This window comes from Mirounga angustirostris, unplaced genomic scaffold (assembly GCF_029215605.1).
Source record: "Mirounga angustirostris isolate CCGP_5_RB_7025 unplaced genomic scaffold, mMirAng1.0.hap1 SCAF_17, whole genome shotgun sequence".
NCBI classification, from domain to species: Eukaryota; Metazoa; Chordata; class Mammalia; order Carnivora; family Phocidae; genus Mirounga; species Mirounga angustirostris.
Window position 1 is genome coordinate 51,835,061 of NW_026991725.1, and position 23,355 is coordinate 51,858,415.

The window sequence follows — 23,355 nt, forward strand, 5'->3', positions numbered from 1 at the left end:
CTGCGCCCGGCCGCCGCGCTCAGCCGCCTCTCTCTCTGCCGCCTTGCAGATCTCGTCCACTTTGACATCCCCTCCATCCACGTAGAGCTCGGGCCGCCGCTCCGCCTGAGCCCCCTGGAGCACGCGCGGCGACACTCGGTGACAGAGAAGAGGGACTCGGAGGAGGAGTCTGAGAGCACCGCCCTCTGACCCGCGCCCACCCCTCGCGTACATACCTGGGCCCCGCCCCGGAGCGCCCCTGGGCTTGCCAGGCGGGAGTTGTGCAGATCGCCCTCCCCCGTGCGGGCAGACTTCGTTCGTTCCCTCAGGGTGGGACTCTGGCCTTTTGTTTGATCTTTGCCTTTTGACTTTGTGCCTCTTTTGATCCGCTTTCGGCCTCCATGCCGAGGGGCACCCCCTCCGCCTGAGGGCTTCCGTGTCAGAAAGGTCCTTTGCGGGTGCAGGCTGGGGGAGGCGCGCAGGAGGGTCGGGGGGCCTGGTTCCACTCGTGGCTACGGGGGGGGGGACACAACCTCTCCCCTACAGCGCACGAGTTCTGGATTCTAGAAGTCCCGGCACTGACCTTTGCCTGCTGCACAAGCTGGGCAGGGGGCCAGCCCGTGTAAAAATCTTTCAGGCTGCCCTTACCGCGTGGGCTCTAAAGTCAATGGTTTCAAACCCAGTTTGTTTCACTTCCCAACGGTTTTACTTTTCCCGACCATGTGACTGAGCGCTTCGGTCCCCACCTTCTTGTTTTGTACTTCCGAATTTGAAAAGGTGATCCTGAGGGTGTCTGGACGGCCCACCGAGGGCTCTGCTCGGTGGGGGCCGGGAGCCTGCCTCTCCTCCCGGGTGGCCACGGGGACTAGCAATAAATCTGTTACCCAGAGCATGCGCAGGACGGGAAGGTGGCCCGCGGGGACCCGAGGCCACCGGGCCTGCAGGGTGGCGGGCTTCGCTCAGCCGCGGCTCACCCCCCCCCCACCCCTTTCCTCCTCGGGGAGTCCCATCCGTTCTCTGGGAGCCCAGTCACACTTGAGGATTGAAGGAGCAAGACAGAGTCGGGTCATGCATGCCAAGTCACTCTTTCCGATTTTATCCTTTTAAAATAGATCCGATATACCTATACAGGATATAATATTTGTATATATGAAATCTATATTTGTTTAATTTGAGCCATTCAAACTAAACCAATGTATAGGTGTACAATGAGAAAGTTAAAGGCCTAATTATTTTTCCCGACAACAGTGTAAGATAACTCTGCCCCGATGGTGGGATTCACCAACTTTTTGGATGTTAACAGCTTTGCTCACTTCCTGACAAGGACGGGTCCGTACCCAATTTGTAATGGAGCCCAGGGGTCGAAAGTTACCTTTAAATACATGTACAAATAGTTGTTGAAAGTAATGTTATTAAAATAGATTTATTATCCCTGAGCGTGGCCTATCTTCTTGTGTTGGGGACACGCCTCTGTGCAGGGGACCCTCAGGAGGACATCGGATGTCACAGCTGGGCCAGGCTAAAATGCTCGGTAGGCGTCTTCCAGATCGCCTGCGCTTTTAAAGCTCTGTGTTCTCACAAATAAATACCAAATTAATTAGTGGGAAGTTTCCATTTCCAAGCACTGACCTCCTCAGTGTTGTTAAATCCCAAAAGGAGGGCAGGAGAGCCAGCTCGACGTCCGATCTCTCCACACTCTGAGGGCAGGGAGGGCGTCTCGTTCTCGCCATGGGGCAAGCACATCCGTAGTCTCCCATTTCCCCTGCCATAGCGCAAAGACTTGCGTTTTCCTGAGCCACTGCCCGGATCCTGCTGGCGTGGCTTGACTCGGTCAAAAACTAGGCTACAGCGGGGTGGCAGCTCCCCGGGCCCCGGCCGCGATCAGAGCTGGCTTGCAGGTCACACCGGGTACCAGGTGGCGCAACTCTGCAGGGCAGGGAGACGCCTGCTCCGAGGTGGCACCGGAATGAAGCAGGGCACTCAGGTTCCAAGCGGCCTCTTTGTCTTTGCAAAGGCTATTCCTGGACTCTTGTCCACCACCCAGCGCTCGGGGATGTGGCTGGCCTCGGGAGTGGGCAGGCCAGTTTTCCGTGTGACTTCTTTAAAAATCGGTCTGTACCGAATTCGAATTGTCCCTGGTCTTCCATCCAGCAGCCTCACGTCCCGAGGCACCGGCCGTAGGAGGTGTCCAGCAGGGCCGTCCCTGTGCGGGGCCCTCGCCAAGGCCCGGGTGCACACCCCCCCCTCCCCCACGCCCTGGTGCCTCCCGGTCGAACTGAGCCCTCCGGCTCCCACCAGGTCAGGGGAGCCCACGCCGTGCCATGTGGAGAACGCCAGCCTTGCAAGTCCAGGGTCCCTCCCGCGCCCTCACTGGGCCCTGACCTTCTTGCTCTGGGGGCTCTGAGGCTGCTCTGTGAGGGCCCGTTTCTGCAGGGGCGTCCCGTCCTCGAGGCCACCCGCCTGCTCCCTGGACAGCAGGGCCGTCCGCGCCAGCCGCACCTCCCGCTTCTCCCTCCGCTCCTCCATCTCCTCGATGTCGCCGGCGAACAGGGCTTTGAGCGGTGCGGTCAGCTTGGGCACCGTCGGGAAGTCCCCGAAGCCGACCTGGAAGGCGAGCCCAGAATCAGGATGTGCGTCCAGGGCCCGGCAGGAGCTGGACGGAGGGGGCCCTCTGCTTGTGGGGCAGGCGCCAGCTCCCTCTCGCCCACCTCTGTGTCAGCTGACCACAGGGACGAGGCCAGGGAGGGAGGAAGCCCTCTCAAGAAAGGAGCACAGGGGCGCCTGGGTGGCTCAGATGGTTAAGAATCTGCCTTCGGCTCAGGTCATGATCCCAGGGTCCTGGGATCGAGTCCCACATCGGGCTCCCCGCTCAGCAGGGAGCCTGCTTCTCCCTCTGACCCTCTCCCCTCTCATGCTGTTTCTCTCTCGCTCGCTCTCTAAAAAATAAATAAAATCTTTAAAAAAAAAAAAAAAGAAAGGAGCACAGACTCCCCACTCCTGGCTTAGGGGGCCCCACTGAATGGGCCTCCAGAAAAGAGAGGCAGCCCAGACTCTGAAAACCAGGCTTGTCAGAGGCATACCCCGCCCCCACCCTTGTTCAGGGAGGCCGGAGGGGCTTCCCCAGCAGGAGAGGGGAGCACACCTGTCTCCCCCAGTCACGGGCCTGGGGGAGCGGTGTGGGCCAGAGTCCCCCCATCACTTCCAGCGGCCCAAGACTCAAGTCTGTCCTGAAGGCCCTGGAGCAGGTGGGCCCGCCAGGGGGCATGGACAGACCCTCCTACCCTTGGCCCCGAGCACCCTGCGTAGGGAGCACTGTCTCCGCCCCACCCCCCCACCCGGCCCGCGGGGCACAGACCTTCATGTGGTCAAAGGCAATCCCCACTTTCTCGTTGAAGTCGGGGCTGAAGAGTGGCACCTTGGCATAGCGCTGACTGAAGTGGTTCAGCATGGTGAACCCCGCGTTCATCCGCACCCCCACGCTAATCGCCTGGGAGGTAGTGCTGCCAACAGAGGGGCCACGTAAGGCTGACGCCCAAGTGCAGGGAAGGCCCCGGCCCCCAGACTTGCCCCGTGCACCCCAGGAAGGCCACCTCTGTCGCCCTTAGCCAGATTCCTCACTCATGCCCCCAGATGGAGCCCAGGCCGAGCGCTGGCGGGCACACCACCCATCCGTGAGGGCAGCAGAGCACAGGCAGGTGGCTCCTCACTCGGGGGAGACTCTTGTCCCAGCAAAGCCCAAGAGCTGCCCCGGGCCCTCCTTCCCCCGGCAGGTCCCTGATGTGGCTGACAGCTGATGTCTGTGTATCTGCAATACTCGGAGAAACCTGCCCCGGGTGGCCCCCTGCCCAGACAGCGCTGCAGAAGCAGGCAGAAACCCCCACGGCCTCGCGGGGAAGCAGGCCGGCCGGCCTCGGGTCACTGTCACTGGGGAGCACGATGCGTCCCCGCGGGGCAGGGAGCAGGTGACCGCAGCTCAGGGCTCTCCCCTACCTGTGTGTCTTTTCCACAGCCTCCTCCTCCAGGCCGTCTTCCAACGTGGCCTCGTGTATCAGGAGGGTGGCGTCCTTCCCTAGAGAATAATGAGCACGGCCGGTGGAGTGGAGTCCCCTGCCTGACAAGCGCTGGGCCCGGGGTCCTCAGCCCCTCCCCGGCCCGCTGCCTCTACTTACCCATCTGGACCAGGGCCTCGCAGGGCATGGTGTCCCCGGAATAGACCACTTTCCAGCCGGACGTGTGGACCAGCGCGCAGCCGAAAGCATGCTTGCAGTGCCGGACCAGGCAGGTCTGAAACTGCAGGAGCAGGCGGGCAGCTGTGCAGGGGCCCCCTCCCCCTACCCCCCCCACCCCGCCCCCCCCCGGCCTGCGGGCGCCCCCCCACCTCTTCCAGGTCACACGCTCCCAGCAGCGAACCAATCAGCCTTTCAACCGCGGGGCTGGAGACCTCCGCTCCTTTCTGAAGGCACTTGGCGGGAATCAGGCTGTGAGGACACACAAGGGTTACGCAGCAAACACGAAAAACGCGATTCAGAGTTCAAGCGTCTGGCCAGAGAAGCCCAAACTCCTTACCATAAAGAAACACAAATCCGTCACTAAGAGAAAAGAGCAGAGCCAAAGCAAGCCCCCCAACCCAGGCCGTGGCAAGGGACCCGCAGGACAGGAGGGGCCCGCCCTGTGGCAGCCGCAGCTCGAGGGTTTCGTGGAGAATCTCGAGACTAGAACGGAACCGCCAAGAGGGCGGAGAACAGACGCAAACGAGCGCAGCGGCCACTGGCCTCACTCCTTCCCACCGCCGCGCCCCCGGACCCCGGGAAGGCAGCGTCGGGGCGTGGCCGGGCAGGGGCGTGGTCAGCATCGGGGCGTGGCCGGGGGCTGGGGTGTAGTCGGGGGCCAGGGCGTGGTCAGCATCGGGGCGTGGCCGGGGGCTGGGGTGTAGTCGGGGGCCAGGGCGTGGTCAGCATCGGGGCGTGGTCGGGGCCGGGGCGTGGCCGGCCTGGGGGGCGTGGCCGGCCTGGGGGCGTGGTCGGGCCGGGGCGGGGCGGCGGCGGAGTTGGGGTCGGGGTGCCTGTGCCCACCTCACGTGCTGCAGCAGCTGCTGGCACTGGTTGTGGTACATATGGAGCCAGGCCTTGAGCTGAGTCGGGGCGACCACCAGCAGCGGGGGACACGGCTTCCCCAGGGACGCCTGAGACAAGGACACCGGAGCCGTTGAGTCAGCGACAAGAACGGTTCCGGGTGGAGCAGGTGTGGCTGCGAACGTGCAAACCACCAAACTCAAATGTCCGGAAGATCGAGGGCCACACTCACCAGAGCCCGTTCTCTCTGCAGCAGAATATTCAGCAAGCCCTGGGGGGGCCGGGGGGGTGTGGAGAAGGGGACACGCGTCAGCCACGACCAAAGTCGGCTCTCCGCCCGGCGCCCGGGTTCTGGAGTCCTCCTCCCTCCCTATCGGCCGCTGCGTGGGCGGTGTGATCGGGGCGGGGGACCCAGCCGGCCCGGGGACAGCAGGCCTCCCGTCTGCGGCTGAGGTCCCCCTGGAGCAGGCCAGCCGGGGTGAAGGCCAAAGCCTCACTGCAGCAGGACAGCAGGGCGCCCGGAGGGACGAGGCGGCGCCCCCAGCAGAGCGACTGCACCAGCGAGAGGAAAAGTGGCGCCGGGGCCGTCTGCGAGGAAGGGCAGGAAAGGCAAGCAGGGGGCGGGGGGGGCGGTGCAGGGGTCACGCTGACCCGGGCAGCCCGTGCCCTCCACTGGGGCCCCGTCATCCGCCGCCGCTCACCGTGTGGTGATCCGCGTGCAGGTGGGACACGAACACGGCGGCGAGGGTGCCCAGGACCCTGTCCACCTGGTCTCCGTAGTGACGGCACAGCTGCCCAAACGTGCCTTCGCCACAGTCCAGGAGCAGGGACGCGTCGGGGCTGTGGACAAGAGCGACAGTCACTGGTGCCGGGAGAGGCTTCGAGGTCTGGAGGGTTTGCGTTTCTGGAGAAGAGGCGGAAGCGGCTGTGTGCTTCCTACGTCTTCCAGAACCTCTCGCGCTCATTCCGAGAAGCTTCTCTAAACACGAAGGCCGTTTGGACGGCCGAGCTCATTATATGAAGGGACTGATTAGCCACGGAACCCTGCAACCCCTGAACGTACGCGGAGTCCCCTGAGCCACACAGTGCTGGCACCCAGTTTGGGGAACGGCGGGGCAAAACCACGTAGCCCTGAGGACACGGGAGATGCACGTGCACCTGCTGCCCTCGTCAAGCCCCCGGGGACAGGCCGGGCCTGCCGAGCCGCTTGACTGCACCCCCTCAGCGGCCAGAGAATGCGTCCCAGACGGTGCATTTCTGCTGGCGGGGTGCACTTGTAAGTGCTGTGTGCGCCCAGCGCGTCAGCCGGCGGGCCGCCCTCCACCGCCAGCATCTCAGACGGCAAAGCCAAACTTCAGAGCCAGCCCGCTACTGCGCAGTCTGACTTCCTGCAGACGTGAACACTGCTCGGGGCCCGGACTGACCTCTCCGCGGGCCAGGACACCAGGCAAACCCAAGCGAAGCCCCCAAAACCCACCCAGTCCGGGGGCTGACGCCGAGACAGCGCACACACCCAGCAGCTGTCCCCCGCAGTCACCAGTCAGGACACGGCCCAACCAGTGGTGCAGACACCAGCTCATGCTCCGGATCCACCCCTGCCCAGCTGTGGCAACTGGGAACCTCTTGGAAGGTTATTTACCGATCAAGGAAATGGGCAATCACTGCTTCATAGGATTACTGTGAAAATTCAGCGAGATCATTTCTCAGCAAGGTGCACGGCCTCCAGCAGAGCCGGCTGTTTTGTCCACAGAACGGGGGATGAAGTCTGGTGACCCCAGAACCTATTAAAGGCATTAACGCCCACTACTCCCCTTCCGGACACTCCGGCCAAGGTGACAAGCATATGCACTTTGATACGGCTGCATCTTCAAAGTAGCCTGGGCTGGGGGGGTGGGGGGGGCAGGACACACGTGCCCCCGTGGATGGAGGTCTCCCGGGAGAAGAGGCGTACCTTATGTTGACAAGCGTGGCACTGACGTTTCGAATCTTCATGGGGATGGCAGAGCCCGTTCCGAGGAAAACGATTTCTGGGTACTGGCTTCTTTTCTCTGTGAAAAGCACACGCAAAAGGGTCCATTTGTTTGGGTCAGAAGTGAGCCAGCATTCAGCCCCGAGAGGGGTACGTGCAGCCTCCCAGGAGGGGCTGGTCACCCCACCTGGCAGGGGTCCTTCTGAGGCGGGGCCCCCGGCTGTCTGTGGATAAGTGGCTGTCTGGAAGGCAGAGCGGATAAACCCAGAGCCTTTCCTTCCAGAGACCTGCTCTAAGTCTTTCGCATCACAAAGGGCACTTCTTCAGGCTGTGATTCATTTACCGCAAGGGGCTGGCATCCGCCTGGCGTCCAGCCCTTACCACCAGACCGGTTCTTCTTGCGGGCGCCATAACCATACTGCTGGGGGGGGGACCCCGGCTTTACAGGGGTGCAAACAGGCTCAGAGGATCAGCCCTCCAGATGGGAAGAGGCAGAGCCAGGACCGGAGTCCAGGGAGACCTGGTATGTCCCTTCCATGAGAGCCGAGGCTCTACACCAGCCCAGGCTGACTTCCCTGGAGAACCTACCGTCGGGGGGGTAAGGACCACCTGGCTGCATTAATGCCCCCCGCTTTCTAGTCCGGCGTTCTCTGCTTCTAGCATTAGTTGAAAAGCAGGCTAGAAAACCCAGCTACTGGAGCAGAGGTCCCCAAGCTCCCCGTAATGACTTTTCCTGATGGGGCAGTGAAAGCCCAGCAAGGTGAGTGACGTGGCCAGATCTGCCATGGCTCCCTATTAGCCAAGCGAGGACCAGATCCCGAGTTGGCAGAGGCCCGGTACAAAGTTCTTTCCAGGGTCTTGCAGGAGCTCCCAGAACCGTGGCAGATGGTGCGTGCCCGCTACACAAGGGCTGGGCACCATCACCCAACGTTCGCATTGAGCTGGTCTTCGCTGGGGAGGGCAGGCGGGCAGGCATGGGTACGGGTGTTTTTGGAGAATAAAGCAGCACGGGGTTATGGAACTAGACCTGGCTGTCATTCTCCTTAGCGCTCTGAAAACACCCGCAGGAGGGCAGCAACCAAGAGGGGAAGGCGGCTCCGGGGTCTTCTGCTCACCTGCTGGGGCTGGGCCGTCCTGCATGGCCTCCCGGTATTTCTGCACGCTTTCCTGGAAATTGGGGAGCTCCAGGGCCTCAGCTATGAATTCATCGGGATTGCAGACAATAACCGCATCCCTGCAGGGAGGACAGCATCTCAGGGACCAAAGCGGGCATGCGGCCTCAAGCAGATGCCCATCTGCAGAAAGTTCTCCAAATCAAGACCGAAGACGAAGCAACCCGGGGCAGTTCTGTTCTCCTGCCATGTGGAACCCTTCTCAGTGAAGCGGGGGCCTCGGAGCACGTTCTGAACAGCTTCGGCCCCTCAGGACATCTCAGCTCAGAGTCTGATGACCCTGGCAATACTGACAGCCGGCAGGGTCCTGACCTCTGCCCGCCGGATGCCACCAGCACCCCCACGAACGTGGGCACGGCTCATCCCCCAAGAACGCTGTGGAAACGCAGGCCCTGACTTGGCTCCTCGGGGCTGGAACCCGAGGCTGTGTTCTACGACGGGGCTGGTCCCAGGCACACTGAGAGGCCAGCCTCGGATCGGCGGCTCTTCACCTGGACTGGGAGCTCTGCTAACCCGGGAGCTCACACAGCGAGGCCAGGCCCAGCTCCCCAGGTTCTAACGCAGGAGGCCTGGGGTGTGCACTCTGCCCAGGTAAAGGCGAATCTGGGTATCGGCCAGGCTCTGAAATCCCAAGGCCGCATCTGTGGGCCCCAGTCACGCGACCGCGTGGTCTCTCAGAAAACCCAACTACTCAACACCAGAGCCTCCTCATCCAGTTACAACTAACACGGACACAACGCAGCACACGGGAAGCTTCGACCTGTTCAAGATGCAGATTGGACATATGAGCCACATGGAGGGATTACTGGTGGGACCGTCCATGGGCAGAGCCCTTCTGGACGTCACCTTCACCGAGGGCCTCAGAACAGGTCACACCCCAACCCAGCCATCCCACATCTAAGAATCGCCCTAAGGGAACAAGAGTTCCACTCAAGACACTTACACACGAAACATTTAACGCTTTACATTAAACAACAACAACCTAGAAACATCTGAAATGAGCAAAACGTCCCTATGTGGAGAACCCATAAAAGTCTCGTTCCTGAAGGCTGCGTAATGAATGACTCGGGAAAAGATGGACCTGTCAGGCCACAGACCCACACACACACTTTCCAGAAGACTGCATTCCCCACGTGCTCCAATTTAAAAGACAAAACGTTAACGATTCTCGGAGGAGAAGGATGGGACCCAGGGTGCCTAATCTCCATCAAACACTCACGTTCTTTGTTGTAAAACAAGAGAAGCGGGTATCACCATTATCATGAGGGAAAACGCCTTTAGGAAAGAATAACCGCTGGCCTCTTCTTCCCACCTCAGCCCGGACCAGAGCAGCCGGTTCCGGGGCCGGATCTTGCTGGGGAACTCAGCCGCAGTGGCTCATTTACAGGTGCTCCAGGCCCCGGCGGCAGCAGGGACGGAGTTCAACACCCCGGACACACACCGCATGGCCTGCTCAGGCTGAAATATCTACCGCCTGGCCCTTCGCAAGAAGAGCTTGGCAACCCCCGATCTAGACCCTTTGGTCAGCTCAGAGTCCCACAGACCTCTGCCACTCCCTCCGAGGACGGAGCTGATACTTGAGGAGACATTCGCCCCGGACTGTGGGCACAGGGAAGGTGGCGTGTTCCTCCTGGAAGACACAAATCCCACTTGGTGGAGAGAAGGAACAGGCGAGGGGGCGGACCAGGGGGCCGCAGGGGACACTACCTGGCCGTGGGGGGTGGCGAGCGGGGGGAAGATGGTGGGGTGGATGAGGCTGAGCTGCGTCTGGATCTTGTGGCTGCGGAGATTGTGGACCGACGAGCAGCTCTCGTTCAAGACCAGGTGCTGGGTGGCAGGCCCAAACCTACGGCAAAGCGACGGGGCGTTCACAGCGCCCTTTAGGAGGACTCCCACGGAAGGGGTAGCGGCGACACCAGGGGCAAAGAAGGTAGCGGAAAGGGTTCAGAGAGACTAAGTGGCGGGTCCAGAAAGACCGGCTGACACAGTCCCACTCCTCTGCCTCCAAGCCCAGTGCCCTCTCCAGACCGAAGCGCCTCGGGCTGTGCTGGAAGGAGCACGCGAAGAACCCAGAAGGCTGAGATGTCCAGAGCCTGCAGCCAGGGACTGGGAACAAAGCGGAGTACGAGGCGGAAGAAGGGGCGGCACCGTACAGGGTAGGACGCGGGCCCTCCAGGGAGGGCGGGCCATGAGCAGGAGCCTGCGGGACTCGTGAGGAAGGAGCAGAGGGGGCGCCTGGGACGCGCAGGCGGGGAGGCTGGAACAGCACCCAGGCACCAGGGGCTCCGAGTTCAGCTCCAACACTCCCTCCACCCGGCTGCTGAGCTTGGCCAGTGGGGCCCCGAGGAGAAGGCAAGATGATCCCTTCTCCAGTTACTAGACGCTAGCAGACCTCGCAGGGTGGATGGCAAGAGGGAAGGGAATGGAATGAACTGCAGACCCATCCACACCCCGCCTGTCAGTCCCTAAACTGAGGCTCACAGAGAGCGGGTGGCAGGTCCTCCTTCGGACAGAGTGGGGAGGGTGGCAGGTGGATCCAGCTGGGCCCGACACAAGCTTTCTGCACCAGCGGTACTGCTGTCTGCTCCCCAAACTCACCCCGAACTCCGGGAGGGCAGGGAGCCCCGGCAGGAAGGGGAGGGAGCACCTCCCGGCGTGAGGGGGAGGACGGATGGAAATGCGTCCTACCTCTCCATCCACTGCTGGTATCTGGGGTCCGCAAGCACACACTCTGGGGCCATGTGAACCACGAGCGCCACAGGGGCGTCGGCATTTCCTTGGTACCTGGGCGGAAGGGAGGAGGAGGGGAGTTGGGCTTTGTACGGCGAGGCAGACTCACAACCTCCACAAACGGTGACCGTGCGGCCAGGGAAGGGCACCGCGCCGCTTGCTCTCGGGGACTGCGGGGACCCACGGCCTCTGCGCCCAGGCCAGGCTGTGCCCGGGCTGCTCCTAGAGGTACTTGAGCCCAGCAGGGCACCAACCCGGGATTCCTCTAGTCCGCAGGTTCTGGGGCTGGCCCCTGGGCCTTCCCACTGAGAGCCCGAGCCTCCTCCTGCCCCCTCCGGGCACAGGGCTCTGACCTGCGGAGCAGGACCCAAGCTCTCCCAGCCTCTTCTTGCTCCCGCTCTCCTTTATCTTTCACAGGACCTTCCCCCATGAATCTCGGGCACCCGCAGTCCCACTTTGCCGTCTGCCTTCCAGCAGACCCAAGCCACGGGTGTGGAGAATTAATATTGTCTGTAATTCCGTCTAGAGTTGTCACTTACTAACACACTGAGGTGCTTCCTTCCGGTTCCTCCCCCCAGAAAATACACGCAGTACTTTCTCCCTATCCCTCCCTTCCACACAACGGTGACCTGATGACAACACAAAGCCTGCGCCGCCACGGAACCTGGATTCACCCAGTGAGAATCAAGTGCATCTCAGGGAGAGCTGCCAACGCCAACTTAAAAGCGTTACAGCTGCCCAAAAAAGATCTGTTGTGATAAGCGGAATAAAACACTATGTGCAAAACATAAATACAAATGAGGAACAGGAGAAATATGTGTAGAGTAAACCATTAGGAATGGGAGAGAAATGAAAAGAGCGACGTGGGGGTCAAAGCTCCCCGGGACTGAAGCTGAGCTGCCCATGGGTCCACTTTCTTGGGCGACGAGAGAGAATGGCACCTGGGCCACCAGAAGAGCAGACCAAAGGTGTGTCCAGACTGAGAGTCTGTCCCGTAACACGGGCCCTCGACCAAGACGGTCTCACAGCCTTCAGACCCGCCTACTCAGATTCAATAGAGGCAAGCGAAGAAAACTTACTTAGGTAAAAATAACCCAAAAATGATCGGGGTATTAATTAGAACTGAAGAAAGTTCTAGAATTTGTCCTAGACTTAGCACTCTAACAGGCCACTGGTATTCTAGTCGGCAAGTGGTCTCTGGCTTTCGCTCTTTTCTAATTTCACTTCCAAGGCTGCGCGCACAAAGCCCACCGGCAGGAGTCTGGAACTCAGCGTGGCCTTCCGCAGCCACGGCTCGGTGCCAGGAGCAGCCACGGGTCAGGCAGACACCCTGACCCCGGTCGATGCCGGCTGGGCTCCCCCCACCCCCAGAGCCCTCATCACCTCTTGAAGGTGGCGTTCTCACAGATGGGTTGAATGAATCCTTCGTCCGGACATTCTACCACAACAAAGGCAAGACCAGGATCCGGAGGAGTACAGATCTCTTCAGGCAAAATCTGCAAAATCACTGGGGTCACGGTTCTCTCCCAGGGCAGAGTCACAGCTTGGCAAACACACTGACTGGCCTTCAAGTCAACGGGCCACCTTACACATAATCCCTCCTGAACAAGCACAAAGCCAACAGGAGGATCACCACCCGTGCCCCTGCCGTGTGCTCTGCTTATGTATGCCCAGGAGGCTGGCTTGCAGAGGGCGTCTCAAACCCAGGGTGGCCCCGAAACCAGGCGGGGCATTCACGGTGCCCTCAGGTCTGCGGCCACTGGTCCTGACCACCTTAGATGCCGGAGGAAACATCCTGGCTAAGAACACAGTGGCATTCCCTGGGGCCAGGGACCTAAAATCCATCCCTCGGATGCTAAGTAGATGCTCCCGAAGGCAGGCAGCGTGGACAAGCGGGTCAAGTCCAGATAAGAGACCCTGCTGTATCGCTCAGCCCAGTGAAGGAAGTCTGAGCTGTTCTACTTCCCTCAAAGGGGAGGTCTGGACCGGTGTTCCACGCCCCAGCCGTCACTGCCAAAACATCGCAAAAACGGGGCGTCTCACCTCTCTGCCCTCGTAAGTGATGCTCTTCCCGCCCTTGACGGCAGCAATGATGGGAGCGATGGCAGCTGTCCCGCTGGAAGAAGGGGCCAGCCGTCCGTGAGACACAGGCGCCCCCACCCCCCCAACCCCCCCGCCCAACGGCGCGCCCCCCGCCGGCACTCACACTGGCAGGCCCAGCTCCTTGGCTTTGAGCACCAGGAAGTTGCCCTTCTTCACGTGAAGCTGTGACAAAAAGAACGTAAACGCCACCTCAGCGAGGGAGGAAGGAGGCAGCCGGGCTTTCCCCAGCCCCCGTCCAAGCACGCCGTTCTGGTTTTACTCCCTCGTGTCACCCTCTCCCCGATCCTCAAAACGCAGCCCGGGCACTGCTCTGAGGTGAAGTACTCTATGTTCCATGCTATCTCGCGAAGAAGTGCTCTATTCTGAAATACTCCAGGACTGGAAGCTGAACGATGTAAAGCACGGGGCCTTACTTCCCCACGCTAACTTCTTATGAATGTAATAAAATGCGATCCATTTCCAAATCAAACAAAAAGGCTCCTTCGTGTGTCCTTGAGGACGAACACCCCCGTCCCACCGTCTTGCACTCGGCGTGTAGGAGCTAACAGGACGTGACCCAATCATGCCGATCCCTGTCCGACATAATATTGCAATGACAGGGACAGGGCAATCAAAGCGTGGAGGGTCTTTCCCTGGTGGTTTTCACAGACCTGCAACACGGTGTTGCTTTTACCCTGGAGGAAAGCTATAATGAACAATCCCCGATATGCTATTATGTTACAAGGGTGGACGACAATCCTGCCACAAAACCTCATAATCATCAATCATTCTGTCCCTGAAAACGTGTATTTATGTCATATGTAATAATAAAAATTAGAAAGCACGTAAAATGTTAATAAATTTTTGAGTACTGAATTACATTCAATTTTCATTTTTCTTCCTTAGATCTTTAAAAGGAAATTACTCTTAGGGCAAAGCCTCCGATTTGGATCCTCAAGCCTTACTAGGATTCTAGAATTTTCTGGCTTGGCAAATGCTATCCTAGAGGAGGGATTACAGTTTAAGTGTGTGCGTATAATGCAAAGGTGATGAGCTCCAATGACATATTTAGATGATGACGTTAGCAGGGCCTGTTGTGACCCAACCTTCCCTCCACAGACCCAAATGGGTTTCAGGATGGCAACCAAGTGCTCTAACGTTTCACAGGGACTTGCAGACCTAAGGCAGGCAAAACCCCTCCCTCTACGATGAGCTGGGCTCAACCCATGAGAAACTGTTCCCACCGAGGGTGCGGGGCATGTGGAACACAGAGGCGAAGCAGAATGCAGTCCCCCGAGGCCTGGGACAGCCAGGGTCTACAGGGGTGCGTGGCCCGGCACACAGGGCACAAGCCGGGACAGCCAGGGTCTACAGGGGTGCGTGGCCCGGCACACAGAGCACAAGCCATCCCACCCCAAGGCCTCTACCGAGGAAGGCGGGAAGGACCTAATACAATTACAGATGACCAGAGAAACCTACCTGGAAAATTATTTTGCTGCCCCCAAATTCAGAAACACACAAGGAACAAGCCTATCAACAACCATCCTTCACTTTCATAAAAACTACTACTGAGATGCAATGACAGACGGGATACCGATAATGATCTCGCAGCTAATAACGATTACTGCTGACCTTCCGGAAGGGTTATCCCTGGTGGGTGTGATCATTTGGATAAGAAGTGCAAATATATTTTAAAGTCAACATTACTCCTCAGAAAATAACCACTGCCCACAAAAGGACAACGTAGGGCCTTACCGCAGATGAAAGTGTTTGCTGCAGAGAATCAGATTTTAGCGCACAGCCCTATTAAAACGAGGCCATTCGTCCAATTTTTAAAACACCCTATGGTAATAGAATTTTCACAGAATCGGACCGACTTCAGATTTGCGGACACAGGCCTCTGGGAATGCTAGTGGTTGCAGCTACGGTAAAATGACACAAAGTAAAACAGAGTTGGAGAAGTCTGAACGAAGGCTCAGTTCACCTGAAGGCAAACATTTCTCAAGGGCAAGGCGGCCAATCACAGGCAAACATAAACCAGGGGACTTAGGAGCCGCTAGCTTTGAGTCACTGGACGAAAGCTAACCGAGGGTGACCATCACACACTCGCCAAAAGCCCACTGGAGAGGCGCTTGCTTACCTTACAGACAAAAGCTACAACCAAGGAGGGGTCCCTGCCGCTCTTTTTCTGGCCAATACCTGAGAAAAAAACACATCTGATTGTAACAAGGCAAACGGGAAGGTTTATGGGCTTCACAGACCGATGATCGTCTGAAGTTTAGTTCGGCTTCGGGCCAAATTAAATGGACATGACAGTTTGATAGAAAAGCCAAAGGAAACACTGGTGTTCTTTCCCCCGCAGACCTGTTCTTTTTCTTACTCACACCCGAGGTGGGAGTGAACGGAAAACACAAATCGCCAGGGGGAAAAACTTTAGAACTAGCTAGTGAAACGTTTAAAAAAATGACCCATTTTATCCAGATGGGGAGGAGAGAGAAAAAATAAGTTGTAAGGTGCTTTCTAAACAAGAGTATGCGAAACACCACAAAAGCCAACAGGCCTGCAGAGAAAATGCGGGTGTGGGTCTTCAGCTGGCCTTCCCAGGGAGGACGGTTCCTGGGGTCAGCCCCTTCTCGGTGGGTCTTCAGCTGGCCTTCCCAAGGAGGACGGCTCCCGGGATCAGCCCCTTCTCAGTGGGTCTTCAGCCGGCCATCCCAGGGAGGACGGCTCCCGGGGTCAGCCCCTTCTCGGTCATCAGACAGAAAATGATCCGGGCAGAAGGAGGAACGTTAGCAGCCCTTCCCAAAACTGGACCACAGCCCCCGAAGGGGTCCTAGTCCTCTGACACATCTAAGCTTGGGATTTTTAACTCCACTTCTCAGCAGGCTGTCCTTCTGGAAGAGAAGGGGGCCAATCCCCTCACTGACCCGACTGGTCGGCTCAGTTTTCTGCATTCGTGAAAAATTCCTTTGCATTAATGAAAAACGCGAAAGCCTCTGTAGGAACCGATCTGCCAGACCCTGCCCTCCTCTGGGGACACTGAACACAGTCTGGGACCCAGCCAGGGCTGGGGGTCCGCCCCAGAGCTCTGTACTGCTGCCTTCACGGCAACCTGCCCCCCCACACTCGCCAAGTCCCACAGCACACCGAGGAGGACGGACCTGTCTGACACACGGGCTAACAGTGCCACGTGGGCACGTGAAGGGACAGGAGACTAAGAAAACCATTCTCTGGGGCGCCTGGGGGGCTCAGTCAGTTAAGCGACTGCCTTCGGCTCAGGTCGTGATCCTGGAGTCCCGGGATCGAGTCCCGCGTCGGGCTCCCTGCTCAGTGGGGAGCCTGCTTCTCCCTTTCACCCTCCCTCTTCTCATGCTCTCTCTCTCTCATTCTCTCTCATAAATAAATAAAATCTTTTAAAAAAGAAAACCATTCTCTTGACAGGGGCATTGTTCTGTGTAAATAGCGTTACCATCTGGAAGGTGCTGCTCCTTTTCAGCAGACCCGGAATCCGAAGACCGCCCTGGACTGAGTCGTTCTGGACTCTGAGATGACCGGCGTTCTCCACACTTGTGCTCACCTGGTTGGTAGGGAAGACAATCAAACCCCATGCCACGGAGGTGAGCGCCCGGCCAGAGCCCCACTGTTCCCACCAGTCAGCAGCAGAGCGCCCACTGAGGCAGCCTGCCTTCTCCTACGACAGCCGCAGGCCGGCTGACACACCAGCACTGTCCCAGAAGACAGACCTAGGCCGAGGGTCCCCCAGCCAGCACGGGCCACAGCCTCATGGAGAAGCCACCTGTCATGTGCTAGGAAGGGAGGAACAGCGAGGGATGCAAATCAGGCCCAGGGGTCGGCAGGGGTCAGGAAGAGAAGACATCGGACCAGGAACAAGCCAGGCAGGGAGAGTTCTGATGTGACCGGCTGTCTCACTGACCCCCGAGCACGTCTGCCTCTGTTCAAGCGAAACCACCCGCCCCCCACCCCCTGCCGGCACCCTGCAAGCTTCGTCTCCTGGCCAGGGCCAGACTTCTCTGCCCCTCGCTGGGCGCTCTGATCTGTGTCCCCTCAGCACTTGGCAGGCATCAGAGGAGTGTCAAGGAAATGTCCCCAGCGTCCTGTGTTCTCCTAGCAACCGGTAAAACCCGGCATGGAGTGTGACTGGCCTGATCCGCCGACTGTGTGTCCCTAAGTCAAAACCACACCATCTGGCCCTGGGGCCTATGAAGGTTCATGAGACCTTCTGACCTGCTCACAACGCTACCAACAGCATTAGTATTTATGGAAAAGGGTTACCAGTGCAAACCTCTCCAGCAACCTCTCTCCAAAGGGGTACTTCCACCTGCGGCAAATAAACCCGAAGCAGTAAACGTGTACATCTGAGAGCCGTCTATTTTCTGACACTACTTGATTACATAACATCCCAAAGTATAACCATGATCGTTACGTAGGGGCTAAACGTGTCTGTCTGTAAAATTATAAGCTTCCTAAGGGCAGGAACCATGTCTTAATTTCTCAGCTAAATTTCCTAATCATATTCAGAAACACAAAACTGGGTACACAGAGCCAATATTCCAGCAGTTTCTATCTTTACCCCACATTTTCCTTGCCTGGGATCTGCAGCCCTCCCTCCTGCTAGGAAATGGGACTTGCGCACTCACTGTATATGGGGATCTGGAAGACAGTCATGGTCTCATCCTTGTACTCTGGTGCCGAGTGGGGCCGGACAGCTGCACGAGAAAGACCAAGGACAGTGATCGTACTGGACAAACACACTGGGGAAAAATGAGCTTTCCTGATCACCAACCACAGCAACTGATTTACCCTGGAAGATGGCTGGGAATCTACACTAAACCCAGAATCTCTGAATAAATAACAATTTTTAGGAAAGAAGCACCCACGTATTTTCATCGGCTGTTAAGATTTACTACGCTAAAAAAAACAAAAAACAAAAAACAAAAAACAAAACACATAATATGATAACTACCTGTTAAAAAATTAATTAAAAAAACCAATTCTCAAATTTAAGAGGCATAAGTTAACACACGGCATTGGGAGGCCAGGGAGTTGACCATCTCAACTGTAAGAACTGGAATTCAATTTGAAGTAAAATATTAGTGTTTCTATTGAAGAGGTGCATTGACAAGCCGGGGAGGCATGCGGCCTTCAGGACGGGGCCCTGCTGGCCTCCTTGGTTAGGCCTCTCCCCAGGAAGAGGCCACGTGCCTCCCAGCTCCGCCGGAGCAATTCGACTGAGAACCACCTCTAAACTATATCTGGGGGCACGACGTGGGGGCACAGGAATTGCAACAGGCACTATTTTCAAAATTCATCTCATTGATGAAGCATTTTATGTTAAGGCTTAATTTAGTCCAAGTTTTATGGATTCTAGTTTGGGAGACTGGGGCATATATAAGAAAGAAATGGCAGATGGTGAGTCAGACTCAGGAACATACCCAGGTCTATTCCTTTCAGTGGACCAGAAAATATCTTGATAGCTTCTAGGTATTTTTCCTACAAAAGACAAAGAAAGAAGCAGTTATGGTTTGTACAAAGACAGAATGCTCCGGCAGCACGCAAGAATTATCAAAGGGCATCAACATAGGGGCGCCTCGGTGGCTCGGTCAGTTGAGTGTCCGACTTGATTTCAGCTCCGGTCGTGATCTCAGGGTCGTGAGATCAAGCCCTGCGTGGGGCTCTGTGCTCAGTGGGGAATCTGCTTGAGATTCTATCTCTCTCTCTCTTGTTATCTCCCCCCCCACTCACCTGCACACGTACTCTCTAAAATAAATAAGTAAAATCTTTAAAAAGTATCCATCAAGGAAAAAAAAAATCAGTATTTTATTGTACTCTCTTTTTTAAAAAGTTAGTAGATGGGGAGCTTGGGTGGCTCAGTCAGTTAAACAGTTAAATGTCTGCCTTGGGCTCAGGTCACGATCCCAGTGTCCTGGGATCCAGTCCTGCGTCGGGCTCCCTGTAGGGAGCCTGCTTCTCCCTCTGCCTCTGCCCCTCCCCCTGCTTGTGCTCTCTCTCAAATAAATATATAAAATCTTTAAAAAAACAAAACAAAACAAAAAAGCCATGGGGCGCCTGGGTGGCTCAATCATTAAGCATCTGCCTTCGGCTCAGGTCATGATACCAGGGTCCTGGGATGGAGCCCCGCATCGGGTTCCCAGCTCGGCGGGAAGCCTGCTTCTCCCTCTCCCACTCCACCTGCTTGTGTTCCCTCTCTTCTTGTGTCTCTATCAAATAAATAAAATCTTAAAGAAAAAAAAAACTTTAAAAAAGTTAGTTTAGGGGCGCCTGGGTGGCTCAGTTGTTAAGCGTCTGCCTTCGGCTCAGGTCATGATCTTGGGGTCCTGGGATCGAGCCCCGCATCGGGCTCCCTGCTCAGCGGGGGGCCTGCTTCTCCCTCTCCCACTCCCCCTGCTTGTGTTCCCCCTCTCGCTGTGTCTCTGTCAAATGAATAAAATCTTAAAAAAAAAAAAAGTTAGTTTATTTTGTCCCCCCTGCCAGCTTTATTGAAATGTAATTGACACATAATATTATGTAAGTTTAACCTGCACAAGATGATGATTTGTCTATATTGCAAAATGACTACCACCATGTGGCTAACATCCATCACCTCAGTTATAAATAAATCTTTAAAAAAAAAAAAAAAGGAGGCATCAACATGAACTTTAGTATTTTGAACCGCCTTTACACAAATATTTACAGTGTCCGCTATATGCCAGGTACCAAGGGTTTAGCAGGGGACACGGTCCCCGCCCTCGTGAAACTTAAAATCCAGTGGCGAGAGAAGTGAAACAGATGAGCATGGACAGCTGGGTAGCAGCAGTTGTGCTAAGGATCTGCAAGAAGCTGGAGAGACACAGGGGCCAGGGGGGCACCTGTCTGGAGAGTCAGGCGGGTTCCTGAGTGGCATGTCCTTTCAGCGGAGCCCTGAAGGCTCAGAAGCAAAGCCGTGGGATGGGAAGGGGCTTCAGGGAAGGGCCGGGAGTGGCCCACGGAGCTCCGGAGGGGAGACTGGAGACAGATGCCAAGTCGGACACTCAACTTCTCTGCAGTGCAGGCCCGATAATGCTGTTCGCGCTGCCCTGCAGAGAAGCCCCGAGGGTTCTGGGCGTGACACTCCTACATATACGCCCAGAGGTTCCTCTGGCTACTGTTGCAGGGGGTGGGGAAGGATATGCAGCTGTCACAGTAGACAGGGAAGGCTTTACGGAGGAGACAAATGGGTGGATTTGAGGCACTATTTTAGAGACAGAATGAACAGGCCTTGGTGACTGGTTACCTTTCACCCTTTTTTTTTTTTTTTTAATATATTATTTATTTAAGAGAGAGAGAAGCAGACTCCCTGCTGAGCAGGGAGCCCCGATGCAGGGCTCGATCCCAGGACCCTGGGATCATGCCCTGAGCCAAAGGCAGATGCTTAACCCACTGAGCCACCCAGGCGCCCACCTTTCATCTTACCAAGTGGGAAATGAATGGTCAGCCAGCAGTGTAAACAATGTGCACACAGCTTCTCAACAATGTTCAGAAGCTATGTTCTGGAAGATATGAAGAGGTCTGAAATGTAATAAAAATAAATGCTAACATTCCCTGTGGGCCTCCTTGGTGCCCAACATGTAATAAGTTGGTTCGGTGTTTTTTATGTGTATTTCGTGAAATCCTTAGCAACTTTGTGGAATTCACAGCCATCTCACAGATGAATAGACTGAGGCTCTAAGAGGTAAAGGAACTGGTGCAAGGTCGTACAGTTAATCCGGCTTTGGACTCAGGTCTCCTTAACTGGAAAGGCTCCACCACCTGTTAACTCTGGAGGGCCAAAGACGAATTTGCAGGGACAGAAATGCTTGTCACTGACACAAAGAAAGGAGGCGTCGGCTCTGAAAGCTGAGTCAGGAGGGACTCACCAGTTGTGGGGGTCCAGAAAGCACACACTTTGGGAGCCCAGTTTCCTTTAAGGTAAGAATCATTCCTGGAAGGAGAAAGAACATCAGCTGTCTCATCACGGCGGCTGCAGCTGCCACCGGGAGGCCCACTCTGTACTTAACCAGCTACATCTCTACTTGTCCTCATTCCTGCTTCTGCACAGTGATCACGGGCCCTGGGCAGAAGTGACTCCTGCTGGAGGCGTAGGGGACACCCGATATTCCTCAGATGCCTCCAGAATGGGCAGGGCTGAGACTGGGGCGAGGCAGTGAGGCACCCGGGAAGCAAAATCACACCAAATGATGGGACGCCCTTAAATTCTGTCGCCCAGGCCCCTCGCTGCCTTGCCCTGGCAGGGTCTCCGCTCTGAGAACGGGAAGGGCTCAACGCTGCACTCCCTCCTATCCATGTCACAAAGCTTATGGACTTTGGCAGCGACACAATCTTGACCTTCCTCGCTGGTGGGCATGCACAATGGGGTAATCCGGAGAGCGGGTATGTGTGTGTGGCGGCGAGAGTCTCGGTGGTAAGTGCGTGTCCTGTAACCCACTATATCCTCCAGTTTACTGGCACGTATCTCCAGTCCAGCAACTCAATAAACAGAGTAGATGACAATGCTTGGAAGCAGCATTCATGTCCAAATCTGTCCTTTTGAGTCACAGCTTTCCAAGCTGTGGCTGACAGGGCAAGCGTAGAAAGAATTCCAGCTCCCCCGGACTTGGAAGATGGGGGGGCGGGGAACAAGGCTGACTAAAATCCCAGCCTCTGACCTCAGAAAGAATATACTTACCACACAACCCCCCCACATTACACCAGTGCATTCGGGTCAGGAATATGTTATCCAAACGAGCCACCTTCAACCTAAGAATGACAAAACATTTGAGCAGGACCGAACAAGTCGACCAAGGAACCCTCTCTTCTGCTTTAAAAACACTCCTGTCGGGGCGCCTGGGTGGCTCAGTGGGTTGAGCGACTGCCTTCGGCTCAGGTCGTGATCCCGGAGTCCTGGGATCGAGCCCCACATCGGGCTCCCGGCTCGGTGGGGAGCCTGTTTCTCCCTCTGACCTTCCCCCCTCTCATGCTGTTTCTCTCTCGCTCGCTCTCTAATAAATAAATAAATAAAATCTTTAAAAAAATAAAAAAATAAATAAAAAATAAAAACACTCCTGTCTCTCCCCATGGAGAAGCCCCCACGAGCATCTCCGCCCCAAAAGAAAACGGTTGACTCACTTGTGCTCCTGCATGAGCCTCTGGACGCCTTCTCCACAGTTGAAGAGGTACCTACAGGACAAACATTAGGCAAGATACTCAGAAGATGCGACTCTGTAAAATCTCTGCCGCGGTTTTAGATGCTTGATTGTACACTACAGAAAACAAACAAAAAAACACCAAAAAGCAAAACAGAACAAAACCTCATGTTGGGCTACTGGGCTGCATTTCTGGCGTGAGGATGCTGCCGGGGAGCCCTCCCTGAGAGACGCCAGCATGGGACTGGGGGCCTCACAGGCTGATGCTGGGGTAAGGTGGGTGCTTTCCCCCATCAGCTCCTCACCTGACCTGACACCCCACACGCCAACCACGAGGTCCCGGTCTTGGGGCGCACGGGAGCCAGTGCGGCCCAAAGTGTGCCAAGTGGGGCCTCGGGACCCCGGCTGGAAAGAGGACGCTCACACCCAAGTCTGGGGCTCCTCCGGGGCTCCCGGGAACTCCACGGGCGTGGGATGTAAGGCATCGGGGATCCCCCACCACCCCCCGAGGGCCCTACGTCGGCTGCAGCAGCGGAATCCCACACGAGTGACGCGTGGGGGACCCCGGCGCGCAGCACGCGGGCCGGGCGGGGCGCACTGACCGGTTGTACTCGGAAAACACGTAGAGCGCCGCGCCCACATCCCGGCCGCCGGCCGCCACCACCTGCAGGTACACGGTGTTCGGGCCCCCGGGCTCCCACGCCGCGCCGCGCTTCTCCCGCGTGCGCAGGTGCCGCAGCGGGTCCTTGGGCGGCCGCTGGCGGCGGGCGGGCCCCTGCGACATGGCGCGCCCGGCCGCGGAGCGCAACAGCAGCACCGAGCGGAGAGCCCACATGCACCAGCCTCCTTCCTAACGCGCCCGGTCACCCGGCTCCTCGTGCCCCCACGCCCCGCCCTCCGCCCCGCCCCTCCGCCCCGCGTGGCAGGCCCAGCCATTCAGCGCGCCGCGAGCCGAGCTGCCCGCCCACGCGAGGCCGCGCGTCCAATAGAGAGGAGCCTTGCCCCTCGCGACCTGTCAGTTGGCGACGACCATAGAGTAGGCGCAGGCTAGAGGGCCCCTGTCGATTCTTTCCGGAAACTCCCCTTCGCGTGGGGCGGGAGTTCCGGGAGCGCGGAGCCGGAAGGAGCCGTCCTGGCACGGGAGCCGGTTTGGGGGATTTCGGGGCGGGAGA

General features: G+C 57.3%; 2 protein-coding genes across 8 annotated transcripts in view; one reads left to right on the forward strand and one right to left on the reverse strand.

Annotated features, from left to right (window-relative positions):
* ARHGAP44 (Rho GTPase activating protein 44) overlaps positions 1-1,415 on the forward strand; it is a 166,052-nt gene extending 164,637 nt beyond the window's left edge. For 4 of the 5 annotated variants that reach the window (XM_045889824.3, XM_064583051.1, XM_064583053.1 and 1 more), the window contains one exon: positions 50-1,415. In XM_045889824.3, coding sequence (XP_045745780.1) covers positions 50-189 — 140 coding nt within the window. In that variant the 3' untranslated portion in view covers positions 190-1,415. The remainder of the gene's footprint in view (positions 1-49) is intronic. The other variant, XM_045889825.3, reaches the window with a different exon arrangement.
* On the reverse strand, positions 1,384-23,072 carry ELAC2 (elaC ribonuclease Z 2). Of its 3 annotated transcripts, XM_045889823.3 has the most exons (24): positions 22,786-23,072; positions 22,167-22,217; positions 21,727-21,797; positions 20,918-20,982; positions 18,458-18,515; positions 17,663-17,731; positions 16,474-16,581; positions 15,145-15,203; positions 13,129-13,187; positions 12,966-13,038; positions 12,306-12,418; positions 10,881-10,976; positions 9,900-10,038; positions 9,737-9,822; positions 8,136-8,254; positions 7,003-7,099; positions 5,753-5,891; positions 5,284-5,322; positions 5,052-5,161; positions 4,358-4,457; positions 4,149-4,269; positions 3,970-4,048; positions 3,335-3,479; positions 1,384-2,583 (listed from the first exon to the last, which is right to left on the reverse strand). In XM_045889823.3, the coding sequence occupies exons 1-24, from the start codon at positions 23,016-23,018 to the stop codon at positions 2,347-2,349; spliced, it is 2,466 nt and encodes an 821-aa protein (XP_045745779.1). In that variant the 5' UTR covers positions 23,019-23,072; the 3' UTR covers positions 1,384-2,346. The 3 variants fall into 3 exon arrangements, with proteins under 3 accessions (XP_045745779.1, XP_054367019.1, XP_054367021.1); XM_054511044.2 differs by lacking the exons at positions 9,737-9,822; positions 9,900-10,038; XM_054511046.2 differs by lacking the exons at positions 9,737-9,822; positions 9,900-10,038; positions 10,881-10,976.
* Positions 23,073-23,355: the final 283 nt, after the last annotated feature.